The sequence below is a fragment of the Orbicella faveolata genome, unplaced genomic scaffold (genome assembly GCF_042242905.1).
Source record: "Orbicella faveolata isolate gen_17 unplaced genomic scaffold, um_ofav_v1 contig_1, whole genome shotgun sequence".
Classification (NCBI taxonomy): domain Eukaryota; kingdom Metazoa; phylum Cnidaria; class Anthozoa; order Scleractinia; family Merulinidae; genus Orbicella; species Orbicella faveolata.
In genome coordinates, this window is record NW_028301536.1 from 30,536,806 (window position 1) to 30,558,401 (window position 21,596).

A 21,596-nucleotide genomic window follows, 5' to 3' on the forward strand; every position below is an offset into this window, starting at 1 on the left:
TATCCGTTGTAACTACACAGTTCAGTGATGCTAACATAAACGTAATATTGATAGAGAGCTCAAGCAAACCACGACAACAACAGCAACAAGAACGTCACCAAACAAAAGTTTTAATAACTAGAACAATGGCTCAGTGCACGTGCGTTATAAATCTTTGTACATTTCTTTGCCTTCCTCTGCACAACAGCAACGTGCGAAATGACTACGTTCTGTGTATTGTGGAGAACGCAAACGACAGCGGCTAATGTTTCGTATTTTCATTTGGATTAGACTCTTGGCGTTACATATTTAGCTTGAGTAACTTCTGATACCGATAGAGGTACTAAACAGATCTAGACAATTGCCTAACTCGAAAGTTCCGAATTTAACATCGTATTAGCGTGTAACGTTTCGAAACTTATTATATGAAAAACTCTTTAGAAAACAGTCCTAAGAAAATACGCGCCCTGATTGGTCAAAAATCGTGTTTCCACAACTCGATAGAAACAAGAACTAGCACGAGCTGTTGACGTAATGATGGCGCGAACAAAGAGAATTTACCCTTTGATAATCAAAGTTAACAAGTTGTTTTCCTTTTTTCGGCGCGGTGTTTTCTAAAAGAATTAGAAAACATGTTCTCCGTGTTTCTATCGAGTTATAGAAACACTCGTGAAAGTTTGGGAGAACTCGAACAAGTTGTGGAAACACTCGCCTGCAGCTCGTGTTCCCACAGCATTTCTCGTTCTCCCAAACTTCCACTCGTGTTTCTATAACTCAATAGAAACACGGTACATGTTTTCTATTTCTTAAATATCATACACGGAGGATCCATCGTTTGGAAACTTTTAGAACCATCCGCTGTCAGCGCCAGAGATTATGCTAAAAGGGCAAAAAGTCTCCCGCCCTCAGAAACTTGAACTTTAGTGAAGAGTCTCCGTAAATGAGTCCCCAGATTGACAGTGATTTCGTCTTTTATTGATTTTATTCACATCTTTTTGCATTTTTCAACTTTTTAATATGCTATTAACTACATTTTTTTCGCACGGCCCCATAAGCTATATTAGATTTAAAACCCACCTTGTTTAAATAAAAGATGTATTGTATTGCTAAAAGATAAATTCACTTTTTAATAGGTGTTGTCCTCGGGGTCGCGATCGTCATTGCTTATATAAGTGTTTAACGTCTAAACACTCACTTCATTAAAACGTGCTGTTATGAACACGCTATCAGAGCAATCCAAAAAATTTGCATGACTTGGATGTAACAGGTGTCGTAAACAAATGCATGCCTTTCTTCAACACCTGATGCCTCAGAAACAGATTCATACGGAGAGGAAAGCTAGGATCTGTTTGCTTACGATCCGTTTTTTTAAAAATATTTTTACAGCATTGAAAATTGAAGTTATCGAAAGCGAGCTATTTTCTCATCATGTATGGCAAATTATGAAAATCCACTTTACTTGCAATAATTAGATTGGCAGGTGTCAAAAAATTTCACCATTTTTATTCACTTAACACACATTAGATTGGCAGTTTTTAAAGCTGAACTCTCTCATTTTAATTTGTTTACAGTTGAGCAATCACACTGCTTTGACAAGTGACGAACAAACCAATTGTAGGGACTGATTATTCAATCTAAACTGCGTTTAATTTACTTTATATCCTAAAAAACTGAGCATTTCAGCCTTCTCACTGGCGACGCTGCTACACCATAGTTTCTTTGAAACTAGCTGCCTTGATCCGCTTGCAACAATACGAATTCCCATTTTACACTGAGATAACGCGTTGACGTCGTACATCATGAATGGAAAACTGTTGTTGGTTTTACAGCTGTGCTTCATGCTAAGCAATGTAAGTACCCCAAAATACTTAGATACAAAATTCATTTTGTTTAAGGGGCCACGTCGCACGCCCTACTTCATTTGTTGTTCGTTGTCCAAAATAACCTTCAAACAAAAAGAAGCCTTGAATAATAGTTTGCTAAAGTGAAAAAAGAAACAACAGGATTGCTCTTGGAAAATTGAGATTAAAAACGATTAACATGCAATATTGCTTTTCACTGTTTCAGCCAAGATGGCAAGAGACACTCTCTGAAATTGAATATTATTGGCATATTTTGATTAAAACCCTATAAACGGGAAAAGGAAGATACGATTTTATTATTTTCATAACATTTCATTAAGTCCGACCAGGTTTTTTTCTCATTTCTCCTGCTGCAGGATGAAGCAACGGGCTCCGCCCTCAAGAAGAAAAGATACGGTAAATATTAAAATGACTTTAAATTTGTTCTTGCAGGTGAATTGGGATATTTTGCAATACGGTCGCGATCTTAGCACAGGTTTTATTATGAAAAAAACTTGCCAACTGGACGAAAAGATTTGAGTTAATTCCAACACTTGTTAAAAGCGGTCACAGTTGCAACCTTTTGGCCCCGACTACACTAATGCGTTTTCGTATGACAAAGCATACTTTTTGATGCGTTTTCGCATAGTAAAACGTCCCAAGCAGACGCTGATGAAAACGGAAGCTTTCGAAAACGGTTTCAAAATTGCAGCCTTTTAAAAAAGATACGTTTTTAGGGTGGACAGGTGAAAGTGTAGGCTTTTGAAAACGGTGACGAAAAAAGCGTCATATACCTGACTATTGTTTCCATCAGCTTTAAGGAAGTTACAGTTTGGACGATAGACGAAACCGTATAGCGTCGTTTTCGGTGAGACGAAAACGGATACTTCTAAAAACGCTTTTTTCTTTTTACAATAACTGTCTAATTTCTCGCGCGCGCGCGCGCGCTGATTGAAGGATAAAATTTTAATTTATGCGAGCTTTCAACTTCCAGCTTTCAAACTGTCAACTTTTTAACCAATGAGACTTTATTGACTTTTTTAAGTAGCTAATCAAAAAGGAAGAAAAGCTATTGACAATTTTCGCGTCATTTTGAATAAAATTCACTATCTTTGTTTACGGCAAGTTTACGGCGTCTTTCCCCCTCATTTATTCCCGGCGTTTGACCATTTTGGAGTCTTGTAAAAAGCAAATTGACGTCAGTTTTTTATGCGTCTGTCCTCTTATTGATGATAAATTGCGTCTGACATTGTCCAAGTTTACTGCGGAACCACTCGCCCGCGGCTTGTGGTTCCTCAGCCACTTTGAAAATGTTATGATGCAATTTCTCATATATAAGAGAACAGACGCATAAAACACTGATATAAATTTGTTAAAGTGTGGCCGTGGACCCGCGGCCTTATAAAAGCTGATGTGTGGTCAGGTATGTCAACTGGTATCTAGCTATTTTTTGTGAATGTGCCAAACTATTTCCAAATTGAAAGTTGCTCAACTCAAATTCATGCAATTACTGAGGTTAAAAAACGCTGATTTGATTCAAACTCTTTTCCAAGTCTTCCTCTTGACTCCATTAGGATTTGTAAACGCGGTCAATTTTTCTTCGCTTTCGCATTTTTAGTCGGTTTAGTTTTCTTTATTAAATCCATTTTGAAATCACTGGTTATCCTTGCAATCTGATTGGCTCTCAGTGGTGCGATTTATTCACGAATCGCACTATTTTTTGCCCTAAATCGCATCTTTTTCTCAGCCAATGAGAATGGGACAGTAAAACAAAACAAACAATCAGATTTCAAGATTAGTTTAAAGTAATCAATAAAATTTCAGGGAAATGGAAAGCAAAAAGCCATTGTGTGGAGAATTTTGCAACTACTATTGCCAAAACTTTGGTGTTATTGTAGTTTTTTTTTCCAAAAAAAATTGACAAATTCAAGTAATTACAGTTTCCGAATGTCTATTATGAGCTCCTGCAGGCTGAAAGCCTACTTCAATGGAAGTTTCCAACTTTCAGTGTCCATTTTGACGAATATTTTGGCGATTTTTCTTCAACATCAGCTCAAGATCCGTATGATATCGAGTCCAGTAAAACATAAACAAACGGAAACCACACAACAACAAATTCAGAGCCATCTCAAGAAGGTAGATGTTTCCAGGTTTCTGGTAGTTTCAAACGAGGCAACAAAAGAGCTCAACTCTGTCGCTGTGAATAAACATAGTCAAAATACGCCACACTGCACAAAATAGTGAATGAACGAAGGTCTTACGAAGGCGGTGCCAGTCCCGCCATCTTGGAAATATCTTAAAACAAATGGCGCCGCAAGAACTTGACAAGGTCCTGAGTATTGAGTCCTATGCCGAGGTCACAAAAAGAAACGGAGATGATAACGAGCTGGACTCCCTTAAAATCATGCCATTGAACGGTATTTAAAAGAAAAAAAAAACGTACTATCCACTGGGCATCGTGCACTCGAGGGAGTTTCACAACTCAAAAGAAATCGATCGCAGAATTACGCGGGATATGCACCTTCAAATTCCCTCTCCAAAGACAATGAAAAGTCTCAGCCTCAACCACAGAAGAAAGGAAGGCCTTCCATACTTGATTCAGACGACGAGAACTGAATTTTTATACCTGAAGTAGACTATTTTCGTTCTGACTTCAGAACTGCTTGTTTCCTTGTCATGCTCGAATGAGTTTTCGACACATGACACGTTTTGCATACTAAATGAGACGCAAAGGCGTTTCTGGTTCCTCTTTTTTTAACAAACCGGCTACTGGAACAATACACCAAATATCTAAAATTTAAGGCGATAAAACTGTACGATTTTAAAAGGGATGTAATAAAGTGGAAATTGAACTTCGTGTCGCGCAAGTTTGGTCTGGAATCATACTTGTGATTTCAAATCGAACTCGCGCTGTGCGCTCGTTCGATTTTGAAATCACGCGTATGATTTCAGACCAAATTGCACTCCACTCAGTTCAATTACCATTACATATTGTGGGAGCGTTTTTAATAAAACAATTATTCCACTCGCGCTTGTTGGATATGAGATGGTAGATAGCTAACTCGACGCTACGCGCCTCGTTGGCTGTCTAGCATCTCATATCCAACGCGCACTCGTGAAATACATTGTTAATTATTATAAGCACGATGAAAAACTGAATTCTGATTCTTAAACCCTCCATTAACTTTCACGAAAGCAACCTGGAAAAGGAAAATAACTTCTTTACTTTGGCGCGCTCGTTTACTGGTAATGGATAGGGAAGACGCATAAACTATATTTATCAGCAGAGTTTTAAATGAATTTATTTGCCTGCAAATAGAAGTTTTTATGTCGCCTCCTCGTTTATGCATTTAATTTGTATCAGGTATTGACATGACATGTCCGGGTCATTTAAGGGTAAAGGTGGGTAGATTGCTGTATTCGTATTACCGTCATTTGCTACCTCATACAATAGCTTGGAATTGTGCAAAGAATCACTTGACAGTCAGACAATTTCGATACAATAGAAAGTAGGATTGTGTAATTATCATCTGATACTCAGTAAAAGTACATAGCCTCATCCTACTTGATCACAAGAGGGAAAAAGAGCAATGCTAGCTATGACTCGCCCTCTTGGGCTGTGGGCTCATGGTTAGTGTGCTCGACTCCGGAGCGAGCGGTGCGGGTTCGATCCCTGGCCGGGAACATTGTGTTGTGTTCCTGGACAAGACACTTTACTCTCACAGTGCCTCTCTCCACTGCGTTTACGATTCTAAAAAGCTTTGAATACGAATTCTTAAAGATTTTTGGTCCAAGGGCGACAGCAGTCATTTTGAAAATTCTCCATCCTTTCAAATATCCTGGACTTCGAATGATGTCTTTCGAATAAATGAAGACTTCATTCAGCAACTGTCCGCCATGTTTACTTGCCGAGATGGCAAAGATGGCGAGCTTAGTAACCAAGCTCTAGCTGGGTGAATATAGCGTCATGCGATGAGCTTTTCGACCAATCAGAATGTCAAATTCTTATATTCACCTCTGGAAACTATGCTAATCACAACTATAGTAAACAGTGTGATGCCTTGCTTCAAAAGGTGTTTTCGCCATAGTTACCTATAGCAAAAAACCACCGTTCACTAGACCAGTAAACGGTTAATTTCCATTGATAGGTTTTGAACCATTGGCAGTGATTTTTTTTTATTTTTTTATCTTCATGTGAAAGTTTTTCGCACTGTAACGGAGGAATTTCTTGAAACAACAACAATAATTGTATTCATGCACACAATACGCTAAACTTGAAGAAGCTACGTCACAGTTTGCCCGTACTGAAAAGTTTAGCCTAAATTTTTCAAGTTCATCGTTTGTCATCCGTGTTACATGTAATCTTCTCCATCCTTAACCATCCTTGTTCCTTTATGGTTTATTATTGTCCATCTGGTGGTTTAGTATCTCAGTATAAGCTACACCTTTCAGTATAGTCCTTCAATTTAAAGGTAATTTTGTACGTGGCCAAAATACCGGTCGTGACTGAGTTCCTTCAACATTGTAAAAGAAAAAAAAAACAACAACTGACCTGGAGAAAATATTCACACAACCTGCAGTTCCGTAAATAGTCGAGGCGGGGGCATGAACTGCGAATATCTTCGCTTTGGACTGAATTATCAGCAATTGGCATGTGATCAGGCCCGGTTGCTCGGCACAGAATACTTTTTTTTCAAATTGATCATGTTTTTTAGTTTCTTCCCGTTTGATGTCCTGTTACAGTTAGTGCTAAACCGCGCAATAAACGTTGTTTAAGAGACCGCAAACGAAAATGCTGATGGTGTACGTAGTATCTGTAAAAGATCTGATCAGCCAAAAATAGAAACATAACAATGAAGCAAGGCTGATAACTTGTCACGCGTTTTGTATGTGACATTGGCCAATCAGCAAACATTTAGATTTGAGTTTGATCTGAGGTCATTACCTGTGCATTAAGTAGACGATCAGTCAACCAGCCGGTTGCTTTACTTCTTGCTTCCAGCCACACCGCGCTGACGAGACACAACCAGGTCGAAACAGTTGTCCATGGTTGCAATTCTTGGCTTTCAGTTTGGACTCTGTCATGTCGTTGTCCGGTTAAGCTTACTACGTATGCAGTTATCAGCCTTGCTTCATTGTCATCATAAGAAAAGCACAAAGTTTAATTATTATTTTAAGGTGGCTCGATCGGATTTTTGAGTAACGATACCGTTCAGCTTTGAGCAGTTAAAACACCTCCATTATCAGCCGAACGGAAAATTGAACGTCACTAGTATTCTAGAGAAAGGTGAAAGTTTCAAATAGGGTACATTTTACAAGGATCTGAATAACCATAGCAACGAAATGACGGCATACCCCATTTTACATAAGACCGAATAACTTGCCACCAGGGATAATTTTGGAAATACGACGTCGGGATCTCGGACTTGACATAGCTGTCTTAACGATGGCAAAATTTTAAAAAAATCTATGAGAGCGTTTTCGAGAAAATTACGAGTGAAGTTTCAAGGCGTCAAAATACAACAAAAACAAAGCTGCTTTAAACGTTATTGCAAACTATGTCCACAAGACTTGACTAAATGGTATTCTGGTCTTGAATGAATCTTATAAAATCTAATTACCTGGAGTGAAAATCTCGGAGAACTCGCTCCGTTTGACTTTCAGAAACATTGGCTTGAATATCAACTGGTATGTATGGGTTATTGACCAAGTGTGAGGTCAAGATGGCTGGATATTGGCCAGGTTCTTTTTTTGCGAGTTTATGGACCTCAACTCCGTCTCGGTCCATAAACTCGCAAAAAAAGAACGAGGCCAATATCCAGCCATCTTGGCCGAACAAGCTTGGTCAATAAAGGATTTATTATATTGCTTTCGGGGAAATTTTTCTCGCGGGACACGGTGGGTAGTCCCGAGCGGGCAAGATAGCTCCATCTTGCCCGCTCGGGTAGCCAATCACAGCACAAGATTTGATTCATCTTGCCCGCTCGCGGAACTAGCTATATAATAAAGGCTCTTATTTTGCTTTTTTATCAAAAATTGCCCCTAAATTCTTAAATTAGGCGGGAATTAAAAACCACTCGATGAATTTTTTTTAGACTTGGCCCTCGATGAGATTAATCCATATTCAACGTAATACAGGAGTTTCAGATAAATTGAAACATTTTAAGGCTGCTAACTTTCAGCGTCAACTCAGCAAAATATTGCGCTGATTTTCACTCATGTTGTTTGTTGTCCTCATTATAATTTTCTTTTGTCTCGGATCACCATGCTTTTGTACATTTCTGTATATCATGAACTCATAAAACGCGCGATTGCTTTCCGGCAACTTTCCCGAGGCCTGCTAAAATTTGTCAAGCTAGTATTGATAATGGAGGTGCTCTAGTCGCTCAAAGTTGAACGCTACCGTTACTCAAAAATCCGATCGAGCCACGTTAATTCTTAATTTTCCCAGCTGAACCAAGGCAAACAACCATTTGTGAAGGGAACAGAAACACCATCAATTGCCATGAAAAGCAAATCAGCGTGGTAGAGGCTTCCTATGGCAGACATGACCGCAGTACCTGCTCTCATTCGGCAATTTACACAACCAGTTGTCATGCCGGCAATTCCCTTAGTATTGTGCGCAGCAAATGCAACTACAGGAGTAGCTGTACCTTGGAAGCAAGCAACTCAGTATTTGGTGATCCCTGTCATGGAACATACAAATATCTGAGGGTCACGTACAAGTGCACTGATCAGGTAGGTAAAGGTAAAGGTAAAGGTAAAGTCTGCGTACGAGCCAAGTGGTCCATCAGGCCGTAGCTTATCCTGCTTTCTGTAGCATAAGGCGACTACGAGTATTTCTTCCGCCCCCTGGATGGGATGCTAGTAGTTCTTGCTAGTCTATCGCCCATCGTCTATGGTGAAACGACCCAAAAAAACTGCTGATGAAAACGGAGGCTTTGGAAAACGGTTTTAAAGGTGGAGCCTTTTAAGAACGATAGATTTTTAGGGTGGACAGGTGAAAGTGGAGGCTTTTGAAAACGGTGACGAAAAAAGCGTCATATACCTGACTATTGTTTCCATCTGAACGTTTAAGGGAGTTATAGTGAGGACGATAGGCGAAAACGTATTGCGTCGTTTTCGTTTAGACGAAAACGGATACTTGTGGAAACGCATTAATGTGGCCGAGGCCTCATAAAGGCTGATGTATGATCATGTATGTCAACTGGTATTTAGTCATTTTTTGTGACTACAACAAATTATTTCCAAATTGAAAGTTGCTCAACTCAAATTTATATTTTACTGAGGTTAAAAACACTGATTTGCCAAAGGCAAGGTAACACCACTAGAAAACGAGAATAAAATAAATATACCTTAAAAGTTTACAATAATTTAACTCCAAGAAAAAACCTTCGAAGTTTTTTTCCAAATTTCCTCTTGACTTCATTAGGATTCTTTAACCATTTGTGAAGGGGACAGAAACACCATCAATTGCCATGGAAAGCGAATCAGTGTGGTAGACGCTTCCTATGGCAGACATGACCGCAGCACCTGCTCTCATTCGGAAATTTACACAACCAGTTGTCATGCTGGCAATTCTCTTAGTATTGTGCACAGCAAATGCAACTATCGGAGCAGCTGTACCTTGGAAGCAAGCAACTCAGTATTTGGTGATCCCTGTCATGGAACATACAAATATCTGAAGGTCACGTACAACTGCATTGATTAGGTAGGTAAAGTCTGCGTACGAGCCAAGTGGCCCATCAGGCCGGAGTTTATCCTGGTTTCCGTAACATGAAGAGACTAGGAGTATTTCGTCTACCCCCTGGATGGGAAGCTAGTCCATTGCAAGGTTACCCCCACAGGCACTCACTGGGGGTAACACTGCGAGACACTTTGCAGGGTTACCCCCAGCGCAAGACACTTTGCTGTCACAGTGCCTCTCTCCACCCACCATTTATACACTTGGATGGGGAGAGGCACTGTGAGAGTAAAGTGTCCTGCCAGGAGCCATAATCGGGGACGGAGACCGTAAGTCTTGGGATCCGCGCGCACCTATGATATGGGACAATTTTTCTATTTTTAGAACAAATTGCGCCATTTTGACGTCATATATCCGCGCGTATTCACGCACATGTCAGGGGCTCTCGCGTGGATTTTGTCACGTTGCGTGATCAAATGGTGAGAGTTAGAGATTCTCTTGCGTATTTTTCACAGCGATGGCAGGGAATAAGGCAGGGAATACGAACCAGGGCGCTTATATGTAGTTTAATGCTCTGAGCTAACGGAAAAGGTGGGTTTTTCAGGGTCGAAAACAAGACTTCAATCTCGCGCTGGGAATGAATAATAAGATCTGCTCACGCTAGTTGTAAGCTCACGCGTATGCTTAAGAATGTAGCAAGAAAACTCTCTACTCTGGTATCGAGTTAATTTGTGAGTTTCTCAGACAATGTTTAATCATAACCAAAACCTGTTTTGATCGTTTCTTATTGTCTCTGCTTGTTTGGTGAGTTTGCAAAGGTTTTTGAAAAAAAAATCGGACGCGTACAATTAGCTCATTTGCATAGTGCAGCTCGTTGCACTTTCAAGTCCGAGTCGGTGTTTTCAACTGTCAACAAATCTTGACAAAGATTTCTTTCGTTATCTTTTGTGTTGAGATGCTGCAACAAATTTCACGAATGCAAAAAAGGCTACTAACATCATGTGTGTTTCTTCAACATAAGTATAGTGAAGTTTTACACTGAGAAAATGAAAATAGACAAGGAGTTTTTATAACTCGATCGACTAAATCGAAATCGTTATTCCAAGTTGATTAAAGAAAGCGTCATCGTAACTTTGCTGATTGTTTCTGCTTTATTCACATATTTTCAGCTTAGCTTTTAATATCTTCTCAAACATTTATCAATCTTAAACATATTTAAAAACTATAGAGCTATTGTTTGAGTTCGATGTACGCTTTCACACGAAAGTGCGGCGGAAGTACAACTTGTCATGTTTACTTACTGTACAAAACACGCATCGGCGGGCGCTCTCATTCATCGACAACAGAGAATTTACTGGATTTTTACACGAATAAAACTGAGCAGTATCAACGGACGTAAAGTTATTAAGCCTCGATGAAACATCAAGCGTTGCTTACAATTCAAGCGAAACTCAAACTAGCAATTATTTTCTTTTACTTTTCGGTCGCGATAGACTGAGAAATTCCTCGCAAGCGTGTGGCAAGAGGAGCTATGAAACTGTGAAGTCCTGAAGCTCTGCTATGTCTAAATATATCCAGCTAGTCTTTTGCTGTGTAATGGAAAAGCTGTTAATCTTCAACATATGTGAAATTTAAAGTGGAGTAATGTACAGCTCATGTAAAAGAAGCATCAGTCGGAACACAACTTGGTCAGCGATATATATAAGCTTACAGCGGAACATACCTAAATTCGACACTGTCTTACTTCACTCAAACTGGAGCAGCTTACGACTAAAATACTTAAGCAAAACTCCAACAGACGTAACCGCGCTGAGTTGTGCCGGGCAAAAACATGAAACATTTCGGGAATTTCGGACGCCATTTCCCCCGCGCGACATCCGCAATAATCCTCGCAGCATGCACGCGCGTGTGCCGCAGGTGATGGCGCAATTTGTTCTAAAAATATAATTATTGTCCCATATCATGGGGACAACCCCAATACTTGAAATGGCGCGCGCTTACGGTCTCCGTCCCCGATTATGGCTCCTGGTCCTGCACAATAACACAACGCAATGTCCCCGGGACATTTCAGGGCTCGAACACGGACCGCTCGATCCGGAGATGAGTGCACTAATCATGAGGCCACCACGCCTCCACAATAATTAGGTACCGGCCAGAGTAAACGATCCATTTCTCGATATATGGAGATATCTCCAGAAATTCATGCGGTAACGAAAAAAGCAGATTGGACAGAAATTTTTGTTGACGATATTGACGGATTTCACAAATTTGCATGACTGTGGAAATTTTGTCAAGGTGCAAATGTTATGACGGACTCGTTTCACTTACTCACCTAACAGATGTTACGGATAAACGTAAGTTTGCATCCCCAGTTGAACAAGGCACGTGACACTGAAAATAGATGATATTTTCGAAAAATGAAACTACCAAAGTTAAAAAAGGGGGAAATATTTATTTCGAAAATGACACAATTATCCTTTTTGTCCTTTTCCCCTTTTCTCCCTTTTAAGTTTTTTCGTTTTCGAAATTTGAATAATCAATGTTACTCCTATCACCACAGGTATATATTCAACGAAAAACAACCTTTTATATTTGCTTTTAACAGGCAGCTCTCCAGCAAGTTAGCATCTGATCCTGACAGGCAAAGTTACCTGCTCTTACTGAGGAAACTCTTCCATATTTTAAGCAGCATGCAGGGAATTGATAGATCATAAATAGACTTAAGGTTACAGTATACCTTCGGGTCGGCAATTTTCTTCAAATTTGGATTCTTGGGTCAAAATGGTGGTCGAAGAATAATCTCTAATTTCTGAAAAAAAAATTTGAAAAAGGCTAAATATTGGCGGAGAAATGGCGGTTTTACGTTTTCACCGGAAGTAAAAGTTTACCTCTTGATTAACAGCCCTATAGCGCGTATGCAATCAACCGAGACGATTTTCGCGGGAATTACCTATATGGATATCACGAATTGACTACTCAGTTGATCAGCATTGTTGTTCTGACTACCCAGCATTTTTGATATTAGGCGTGTCTCTATTAAGTTAAAAGTAAACATAGACCACGTTTAAACCATGGACCAGTTCGAAAAAGCGAAAACAGCGAAGAACGAATGAAAATACATCAATGAGTAAAGAAGCGATAGTTCGCCACGCGGATGAAGCTATAGTTATCATATAAGGCGGGCAAATATTCGTGGTAAGAGAAAAGAAAGGTTCTGTAAAAATTTCGGAACTTGACAGCAATAACAGGGATGCTGAGTTCGATATCGACGAATCGTCGGACTCATTGAGACCATTTGAAATATTATCCATGCACAGTTGCCCACACACAGTTGCTCTCTGCGCTTTCTTTTGTTTGTTTCCTTCGCTCAGCCACTCTAGCGTTCGTATCCTTTTTAGTCTTCCCCATTTTGCCAGACCAGCTTCAAGAAAAACCGAGCTACAGAAAAATTATCTCTGTGCCTTCGGTTCCTTGAGCGCATTGCTAAACACAAGAGTTTTTTAGAGATTCGCGCGTAAATTTCACCAGGAGGTTAACGGTAGTAAAGTTTCCCTGCACTGATTGGCTTAGTTATCTGAGAACCCAGTTGAAGGCGTTTGTGGGCGGAGTTTGTTTGCGAAGCATAAAATTTTTCTTAGCGCTGTTTTCTCGATTAAATTTTTTCACTTGAAGCAGACACTTTAAAGAGTTATAACTCAAAGGGATTTTGTTCAATTGCTCTTAAATTTGGACAGTGGCTAGTTTAACATATAAACTACAAAAGCGTGTCTGGGAATTGTTAATTTCGAGATACTTTTTCTTCGAGAGCGATTTTTGTACGATCACTCCACATTTCTTTAATCCTATTTCGAAAATGTTCTGTAACTTTTTACTGCAATTGAATATGCCAAAACGCAGACACGTTTTTTAAGCGCTTTGGGCCCTGAAACCGAGGAAAAAATTAAATTGGCGAAAAACGAAATTCGCTTTGACTTGTAGCTTTCGAAAGGTTATTCGGGCGCTCGCATTTAGTGGTCGTGAAAAATTCGACAATTCATTTTCTTTCAAAATTCTTGGTATAGTTTGATAGCCAGCTCCATAAGCTTTAATTTGATATAGGGGTTTAGGTATCTACAGCTTAAACTGCACGCGCTACATCGCTTGCGCGCGAGACACCCCTGAAGGTATACTGTAACCTTAAGCTTTAATTTACATATTGTAAACCATACTTTAGCTTAACACTAAACTAGCGAGGTGATTTATTCGTTTAAAGGTGTAGGGAGGCGCCCAGCTAAGAGATTCTTCGATATTTTACTCAGCACGTGGGAGATTGACAGCTCTATTTTATATATTGTTGGCAATAGTGTAACTTAAAAACTACACTAGCTAAATGGATAACTTTTTTGAAGGGGTAAGAACTAATGTAACTCGAGGATGTAGCCAAAGCTACATAAATAAAGTATGTCATTTCAATTGCTGAATATACATTACGTGTGTTTATTTCAATTGTTTCACAAGGGATAAACAAGTTGAATGTGAGCGATCTTCTAGAGTTTCCATAGTTCAACTGAAATTCAAAAAAAACTTGGTAGTAAGGTGGAACGATCGCTCTGTTTTTTAACAGCTGGAGAAATTGAGAACCCTTCGTATAAATGAGAGATACACGTTGGTTCAATTTATGCCTTTCTAGGTTTACAAACTGAAAGTAGCATTCATTTTTGTCTGTAAACCTGAAAATTTTCTACAATTATGCTTTGGCTGTAGGAAATTGCTTGAGGTTGCTTGTTCCATCAAAAGTAGCAACAAAACGCCAGAAACTAATTAAAGGTTCTTGAGGACAAGAAAGCGCTCCCTAAAAGCTGAATTCAGTCTATTTAACTTACTAACGAAATAGAAACACAGAACGATAGTGCGAGCAATGACAATTTACATTTTGATGATCAAAACTATGGTTCCTTGAAAACTAAGGCGAGTGGTATCTAATTGTTTCAAGGTAATAGATCACAGACGACGTCAAAATGTGGTAACTGACCATCAGTGGCACACTCACCTAAAGGGTCGTATGCCATTGTTTTGTTTTTACTACATTTTAAGGTTACCGTATACCTTCAGATCGGCAATTTTCTTCAAATTTGGATTTTTGGGTCAAAGTAATGGTCGAAGAGTAATCACTAATCTCTGAAAAAAAAAATTGAAAAAAAACTAAATATTGGCGGAGAAATGAAGGTTTTACGTTATGGCCGGAAGTAAAAGTTCCCTCTTGATCGACAGCTCTATAACGCGTATGCAATCAACCGAGACGACTTTCGCGGGAATATTACCTATATGGATACCACCCTGAGATACCACGAATTGGCTGGCTACTCACCTCTACTCAGTTGATCAGCATTGTTAATCCAAGCATTTTTCGTTTTAGGTGTAATTCTATTAAGTTATTAGTAAACATGGACCACGGAAAACTCCGTGGACCAGTTCGAAAAAGCGAAAACAGCAAAGAATTCGGCAAACTGATTTTCATGTTTAATACACTTTGATTATATTTTATCGCTTTTAGCTCGGTTTTTTTTTTTGTTTTTTTTTGTTTTTTTGTAGTGATCTTTAAATTAGCTTGATGTAAATACCTTTTTTTAAGCTCGTATAATGTTGTACATTACTTAATTTAAATCGTGGAACACCTGGAAACTAGCGAACAGCTAAGTGTGTACTTGTCCACGTTAAATAAATAAAGTATGTCTATGTCTATGTCCAAAGCAAGTTTTTAGGAAATGAACGCCCACCATAAGTTTTACTGAAGATTATAAGTTGGATTCCTATGAATCAATGAAAATACATCTCGCAGTGAAGAAGCGAAAATTGGCCTCGCGGATGAAGCTATGGCTATCGTATCAAGCGGGCAAAAAGACCGAGTCAAGAGAAGAGAAACGGGTTCTGTAAAAATTTGGGAACTTGACAGCGATAACAGCGATCTTTACAGTGACTCTTCTGTTGAGTCCGATACCGATGAATCGTCGGACTCATGAAGATCCATTGGAATATTATCCATGCACATTTGCTCCGCCGCGCTTTCTTTTGTTTTTTGTTGTTGTTGTTGTTGTTCGCCTAGCCACTCTAGCGTTCGTATTCTTTTTCGTCTTCCCCATTTTGCCAGATCAGCTTCAAGAAAAACCGAGCCACAAAAGATTTATCTCTCCGCCTTGAGCGCAAACACAAGGGTGTTTTGGAGATTTGCGCGTAAATTTCACTGCGAGAAAAAAAACTTTCCAAACGCTGATTGGCTCAGTGATCTGAGAACCCAGTTGAAGGCGTTTGTGGGTGGAGTTTGTTTGCGAAGCAAGAGATTTTTCTTAGCGCTGTGTTCTCCAATAATTTTTTTCGCTTGAAGCAGACACTTTAAATAGTTACAACTCAAAGGGAACTTCTTCGATTGCCCTCAAATTTGGAGAGTAGCTAGATTAACATATAATAAACAAAAAAGTGTCTGCGAATTATTCATTTCGAAATGTTTTTTCTCCGAGAGCGATTTTTGTACGATCACTTCACATTTTTTAAATCCTATTTCGAAAATGTTCTGTAACTTTTTGCTGCAGTTGAATATGGCAAAACGCACACACGCTTTTTTTAGCGCTTTTTGTCCTTAGACTGGGGAAAAAAATAAATTGGCGGAAAACAAAATTCGCTTTGACTTGTAGCTTCCAAAAGGTGATTAGGGCGCTCGCATTTAGTGGTCCTGAAAAAACTCGGCAATTTATTTCATTTCAAAATTCTTGGTATAGTTTGATAGCCAGCTCTATAAGCTTTAATTTGATATAGGGGTTTAGGTATCTACCGCTTAAGAGGCCCTGCGCCTAAGAAACGACCGATGATTTCCGGCTAAAAAATATAATCGGCCGATTTTTATCTCCCAAGCAGAGGTTACCGAATACTATTTAAAAATGAATTTCTTTTGTTTCAGTTTCGCTTTAAACCAAAAATATCGAGCCACAAACTTTTTCCGTCTGATAGCAGCAAAATCAGGCCGAAAATAAGCCTCCGCAAAAAACTGTTCAGAAATTACTATCGCAACGCAAAATAATGAGAAAACTACACAGTGTTGAAGAAAAAGGCCTTTTAATGCAATATCATTCGATAAACATCAAAAAACTGCCGAAGCGATTAAAAAAATAAAGTTTCAAATAATGCATACTAAATTAGATGGAGCGTTGGAGCTGATTTTAAAATAATTATTCCTCAAAAGTTCAACGCTTTTGAAAGCAATCACGCCACGATATTTTCCAGATTCAACTTTCGTTAGCAGATGGTAATTTCGAGTTTTTATTTTCTTTTTCTGCGTATTTTTCATCTTCCTTTCTCTTTTAATTCTACGTCCTTCTACTTAGGATGGTCTTTGAATCCCTAGGAAGGTTTAAAGTGGCGTTTACCACGCTATCCACAGCCGTATTGGCAAATAGAAGTGTTTCGCCGAAGTAGCAGGATAACGGTAAACACGGTAACTGTGAACGCTTTGTACAAAGTCAATATACTTTGGCCGAAAAATGTTTTTCCAGAAACGTGATGTATATCCCTCCAATGTCTGATTCATCACTGTGATTGCTTTCAAAAGCGTTGAACTTTTGAGAAATAATTATTTTAAAATCAGTTCCAACGCTCCATCTAATTTAGTATGCAATATTTGAAACTTTATTTGTTAATCGCTTCGGCAGTTTTTTGATGTTTATCGAATGATATTGCATTAAAAGGCCTTTTACTTCAACACTGTGTAGTTTTCTCATTATCTTGTGTTGCGATAGTAATTTCTGAACAGTTTTTTGCGGGGGCTTATTTTCGGCCTGATTTTGCTGCTATCAGACGGAAAAAGTTTGCGGCTCAATATTTTTGGTTTAAAGCGAAACTGAAACAAAAGAAATTCATTTTTAAATAGTATTCGGTAACCTCTGCTTGGGAGATAAAAATCGGCCGATTTTATTTTTTAGCCGGAAATCATCGGTCGTTTCTTAGGCGCAGGGCCTCTTAAACCGGATGCGCTGCATCGCTCAGACGCGAGACTCCCTTGAAGGTACACGGTAACCTTAACGTCATCTGTGATCTATTACTGAACAGACGCAAGGCAACATGGAATCTAAATGATCTAATCTAATCAACATGAAAACGACGAGAGAGCCAGTCGAATTCACAGATATCCGATGGACACAGCTGAAGGGCTATGAACGGCTCGATAAAAACAAGGCGAGTTTCGATGAATCTTCGAAAGCTTTAATGGTAATCGTAAGCGGTTACGAAGATCTCTTCCCCTAACACATGTATCTGAACACGCAGGCTTTTCGCGCGTCACGCCACTAAATCGATGATAATCTTGTTTTTCCGATGGGTATGACATTTAAATGCTATATGGCTTGACGCTGTTGAAATACAGGCTTGTCTCTCTTCATTTTCTCAGCAGTAGACAAGGATAATTTTAGCCCGTGAAGTTTCAAACAGTCTCAGGCTGCTGAAATTATGCCTGTGTCTTCATTAGAGGTCAGCTCTGTACTGATGAACAAGAAAGTGTGACGTCGATGGGGCAAAGTCATGAGTTGAACTGTATGCACAGTCATTAGTAGATTTCTTCTGTATGACGGAGAGTTAAATGTGGAGACATCAAGAGCCTAAGCTAACGACATCATCACTGTTCAATGGTTAAATGTAAGTTTTTGCATGGAACTTTTTGCTATTTTATGCCTAGAAAAGGCAGTGAATCAGTATGATCAAATATTGTCTATCTTTTGTTTATTTACTATCCTGACATGGGAAAACTGCTGCAAATATGTGATATTTAGTTAAATGGCTGTTTATCAGCACTGTTTTTGTTCGCTGCCTATTCTACTGATTTTTTAAGCGAAACTTATAAGTAAAAGATCTGTAAAAAAAAAAAAAAAACCGGAAATATATATACGTTATTCGTGAAAAACTGATGTCGTCATTTGCTCTCAATAACTCAAACATGAATTAAATCTACAATTAATATGCTCAGTCGACAGTCAGCGTTCAGAAAATCTACTGCATTTCCTTTCACAGCGGAAAAAATCGACTTTATTCTATACCCCTACAATAAAATACATCGTAAACTAAGGCAGATTAGGCAGCCAGTACCTGTAGTGTACAAGATCAATAGTGTTGAAAAGCGTGAAACTCGATTTCCATGCCTAACTGCTAAAGACAAAACTTGTCTAATAATAACTTTGATTATGTATTCGAAACACGAAAAGGGGACGAGTTCAGGGTGACGTGTCTGCTTGTTTTGCATAGTTTCTCGAGACACTATCCTCTTTTTAGTTTCTAGAATGATAATTTAAGGCCGGGAATTGATCATGAATGTGGTGGTTGAAATCCAGATACACACTTTACAAGTTTAGGTGAATCATCTATATTAAATATTCAACCAGAATTATTCTAACGGAAAATCAGTTTGTTGTAAAAGAATGAAAGAAAATAATGAATAAGCAATCCTCGCTTTAATGATATCTACAGTATTCAATTAAAATGGAAATCTTTCTCACTAGCGATCGTTTCACGGACCTAGGGTCGTACGAAAAATTTATTCTACGATAATTACTGTATAAGTTATAATTTTTGCCATGTTGTCGTTGTCGTCGATTCCCATAGCGCTAGCGGCTTACAGACGTACCGCGCGCTTGATTACTTTTGAGGTCCCTTATTTGTTCTAGTGTATGTCAATACTTGTCAAACTAGGAAACTGCACAATGTTCAGTGCCACTTTCGACCGACTGTTTTTTAAAGCGCTTTTGCACCTTTTAGCCAAGGATATATTTAATTTAGAGCAATCGATGTTTGTGGAACAGAGGGCGATGCATAAGGTGAAAATGAAAAGCTTTTCAATCGGTGTCTTTTCTGAAAAAGATATTTAAATTTGACCAAACCAAATAGGTTCTGAATAATAACTAGTAATTTGTTAATTTTTAAGTAATTATTGGAACTTTTTAAGACGTGATTTTGTTCGCTCTGTTCTATGAACTACTTTTAAAAAAAAGTTAAACAAGATTCATGTTTTGTCCATTTGTTTGTGGAGAGTTGCTTTATCGTTATCTCTTGCTCAACTGTCGACACTGCACAAAGATTCGAGAACATGAAAAAGCGTCTTGCACCGGCGAACTAAGGTCAACGGCGTGACGTAAACATCTTGTTCCATAAAAACAGAGAAGTCACTATAGAGGAACGGTTTAATTCACCTGTTCGTGAAACTATTGCAACAGTAAGCTGACAGATCGTTCAAATCCGCACAATGAATTGCTTTTCGTTGGGTTTTCTCGACAGTTTTCTGTTCCTGACGTTGTTTGTTACTAGTCAAACTTCAGCTAAGCCAGCAACGAGAACCAATGCGAACCAGTCTGGTCTCGTGAACACAAAGAAATGTAACAACGTGTACTTCTACGAAGCCCCGAACAAGAAGATTGAAAGTATGCTGCAAGAAGTGAAGAAACAACTCGCTCACATGCAAAATGACATCGATATTATCAAAGACAAAAAGAACGCTACGAAAGGTAAAACGTAAGGTTTTCTGTGCGCTTTGAAGAATTCTTTAAACTGAGTGTAAAAATCCTCTTACTTAGCAGGAGAGTGCTCGGCCAACGAGAAAACGCAGAGTTTTGTCTTGGGTGGCAAAATTTTGGCTTATAGCGCTTGTTTTTGGTTTTTAGGTTTCTTTCCTCAGAGAGAGATTCAGCAGTAACAGTCACTTTCAAGTCGAGTAATTTTGAAAATTCGTCATCGCGTCTTCCTCTGCATCCAGAATTGTCACCGACAATTTTGGATTCAGAGCATAAGATGATCTTTTCCCGCTTGGGGTGAGGTTTTAAAATAATATTTTTGTTGTTGTTGTTTAACAGCTAAGAACTGTGCGGAGCTGTTCAAATCGGTTGAGAGACTCAGCGGTGTTTATACAATCGACCCTGATGGTTCAGGTGCCTTTGATGTGTTCTGTGACCAAGCAACAGACGGTGGTGGGTGGACAGTGTTCCAGAGGAGAATATACGGCTCCGTTAATTTCTACCGCGGCTGGGCCGACTACAAGAATGGCTTCGGTAACCTGAATGGCGAGTTTTGGCTGGGGCTGGACAAGATACATCGCTTGACGAACACAAAGAACAGACTTCGAGTAGATCTGGAAGACACGACAGGCAAAACTGCTTACGCCGAGTACGACATGTTTGCAGTTACGAGCGAGAGGGCTAAGTACCAGCTCAGCATCGGAACTTACTCAGGTCCAAATTTTAACGCTTTTTTTTATTAGAGACTATATGATGAATTTTACCTGAGAAATTTTTTTTTTGATTATTTGATTTTTCTTCTTGTTTTTAATAACTTGGACTGTGGTCAAAAGTAATGACTTGAGAAAGCTCTTCCATTGTCCTCGATCCCATTTGAAACATAATCCTATCCTCGCGAGAGGACTATGGCAGGTTAATTTACATTTTTGTGGAACTTTTCGTCTTTGGTCTGTTTTTTTTTTTTTTTTCCCTGCTTCTTTCTTAATGTACATAATAAATTCTAGTCCAGTTTTACCCATTTTCCCATTTTGAAAACTACCTTGCGAAATAAAAACTTCTGTCTCGCAGGATATTTGAAAACTCATTAAAATGATCATGGTTATGAAACAGCTTAAATAATGTTTATAATGAACACCCTATGGAAATCTGATATATCAGATTTTGATCACATAATCATATACTCATGTTTTGTTTTCAGGGACAGCAGGAGATTCACTTTCTGATCATCGTGGTTACCCCTTTACCACCAGAGATCACGATAATGACAGCAGCTCGGGCAGTAACTGTGCTGTGAGCTTCAAAGGAGCCTGGTGGTACACCAGCTGTCACGCTTCCAACCTGAATGGTGTCTATCATCATGGCGCGCACTCATCTTATGCTGATGGTGTCAACTGGTATGCCTGGAAAGGGCATCACTACTCCGCCAAGAGAGCTGAGATGAAGATCAAACCAGTGAAATTTTAGAACATTCTGTACCACTGTTCTACTTTGTTGGCTGACATATAGAAATGCGAACTTGGTTAGCAAATATGTTGCAGTGACTGAGTGATTAAATGACTAATAACGCGAAAA

The 21,596-nt window shown here is 39.0% G+C and overlaps 2 protein-coding genes across 2 annotated transcripts; both read left to right on the plus strand.

Moving 5' to 3' along the window:
- Positions 1-1,570: 1,570 nt before the first annotated feature.
- On the plus strand, positions 1,571-12,229 carry LOC110053564 (rhamnose-binding lectin-like). Its single transcript, XM_089271999.1, has 5 exons — positions 1,571-1,829; positions 2,198-2,237; positions 8,272-8,558; positions 9,253-9,531; positions 12,110-12,229. Exons 1-4 carry the CDS (start codon positions 1,779-1,781, stop codon positions 9,529-9,531), a joined length of 657 nt encoding a protein of 218 aa, XP_089128125.1. The 5' UTR covers positions 1,571-1,778; the 3' UTR covers positions 12,110-12,229.
- A 5,028-nt stretch (positions 12,230-17,257) lies between these two features.
- Positions 17,258-21,596, plus strand: LOC149118736 (ryncolin-1-like). Its single transcript, XM_089272088.1, has 3 exons — positions 17,258-20,018; positions 20,364-20,738; positions 21,223-21,596. Exons 1-3 carry the CDS (start codon positions 19,760-19,762, stop codon positions 21,486-21,488), a joined length of 900 nt encoding a protein of 299 aa, XP_089128214.1. The 5' UTR covers positions 17,258-19,759; the 3' UTR covers positions 21,489-21,596.

Excerpts from the sequence above, each read along its gene's own strand:
- LOC149118736 (XM_089272088.1), top strand. The coding sequence starts at position 19,760 with ATGAATTGCTTTTCGTTGGGTTTTCTCGACAGTTTTCTGTTCCTGACG. Across the intron at positions 20,019-20,363 it reads CAAAAAGAACGCTACGAAAG|CTAAGAACTGTGCGGAGCTG; the intron begins GTAAAACGTAAG and ends GTTGTTTAACAG. Across the intron at positions 20,739-21,222 it reads CAGCATCGGAACTTACTCAG|GGACAGCAGGAGATTCACTT; the intron begins GTCCAAATTTTA and ends TTTTGTTTTCAG.
- LOC110053564 (XM_089271999.1), top strand. The coding sequence starts at position 1,779 with ATGAATGGAAAACTGTTGTTGGTTTTACAGCTGTGCTTCATGCTAAGC. Across the intron at positions 2,238-8,271 it reads CCTCAAGAAGAAAAGATACG|CTGAACCAAGGCAAACAACC; the intron begins GTAAATATTAAA and ends TAATTTTCCCAG. Across the intron at positions 8,559-9,252 it reads CGTACAAGTGCACTGATCAG|GATTCTTTAACCATTTGTGA; the intron begins GTAGGTAAAGGT and ends TGACTTCATTAG.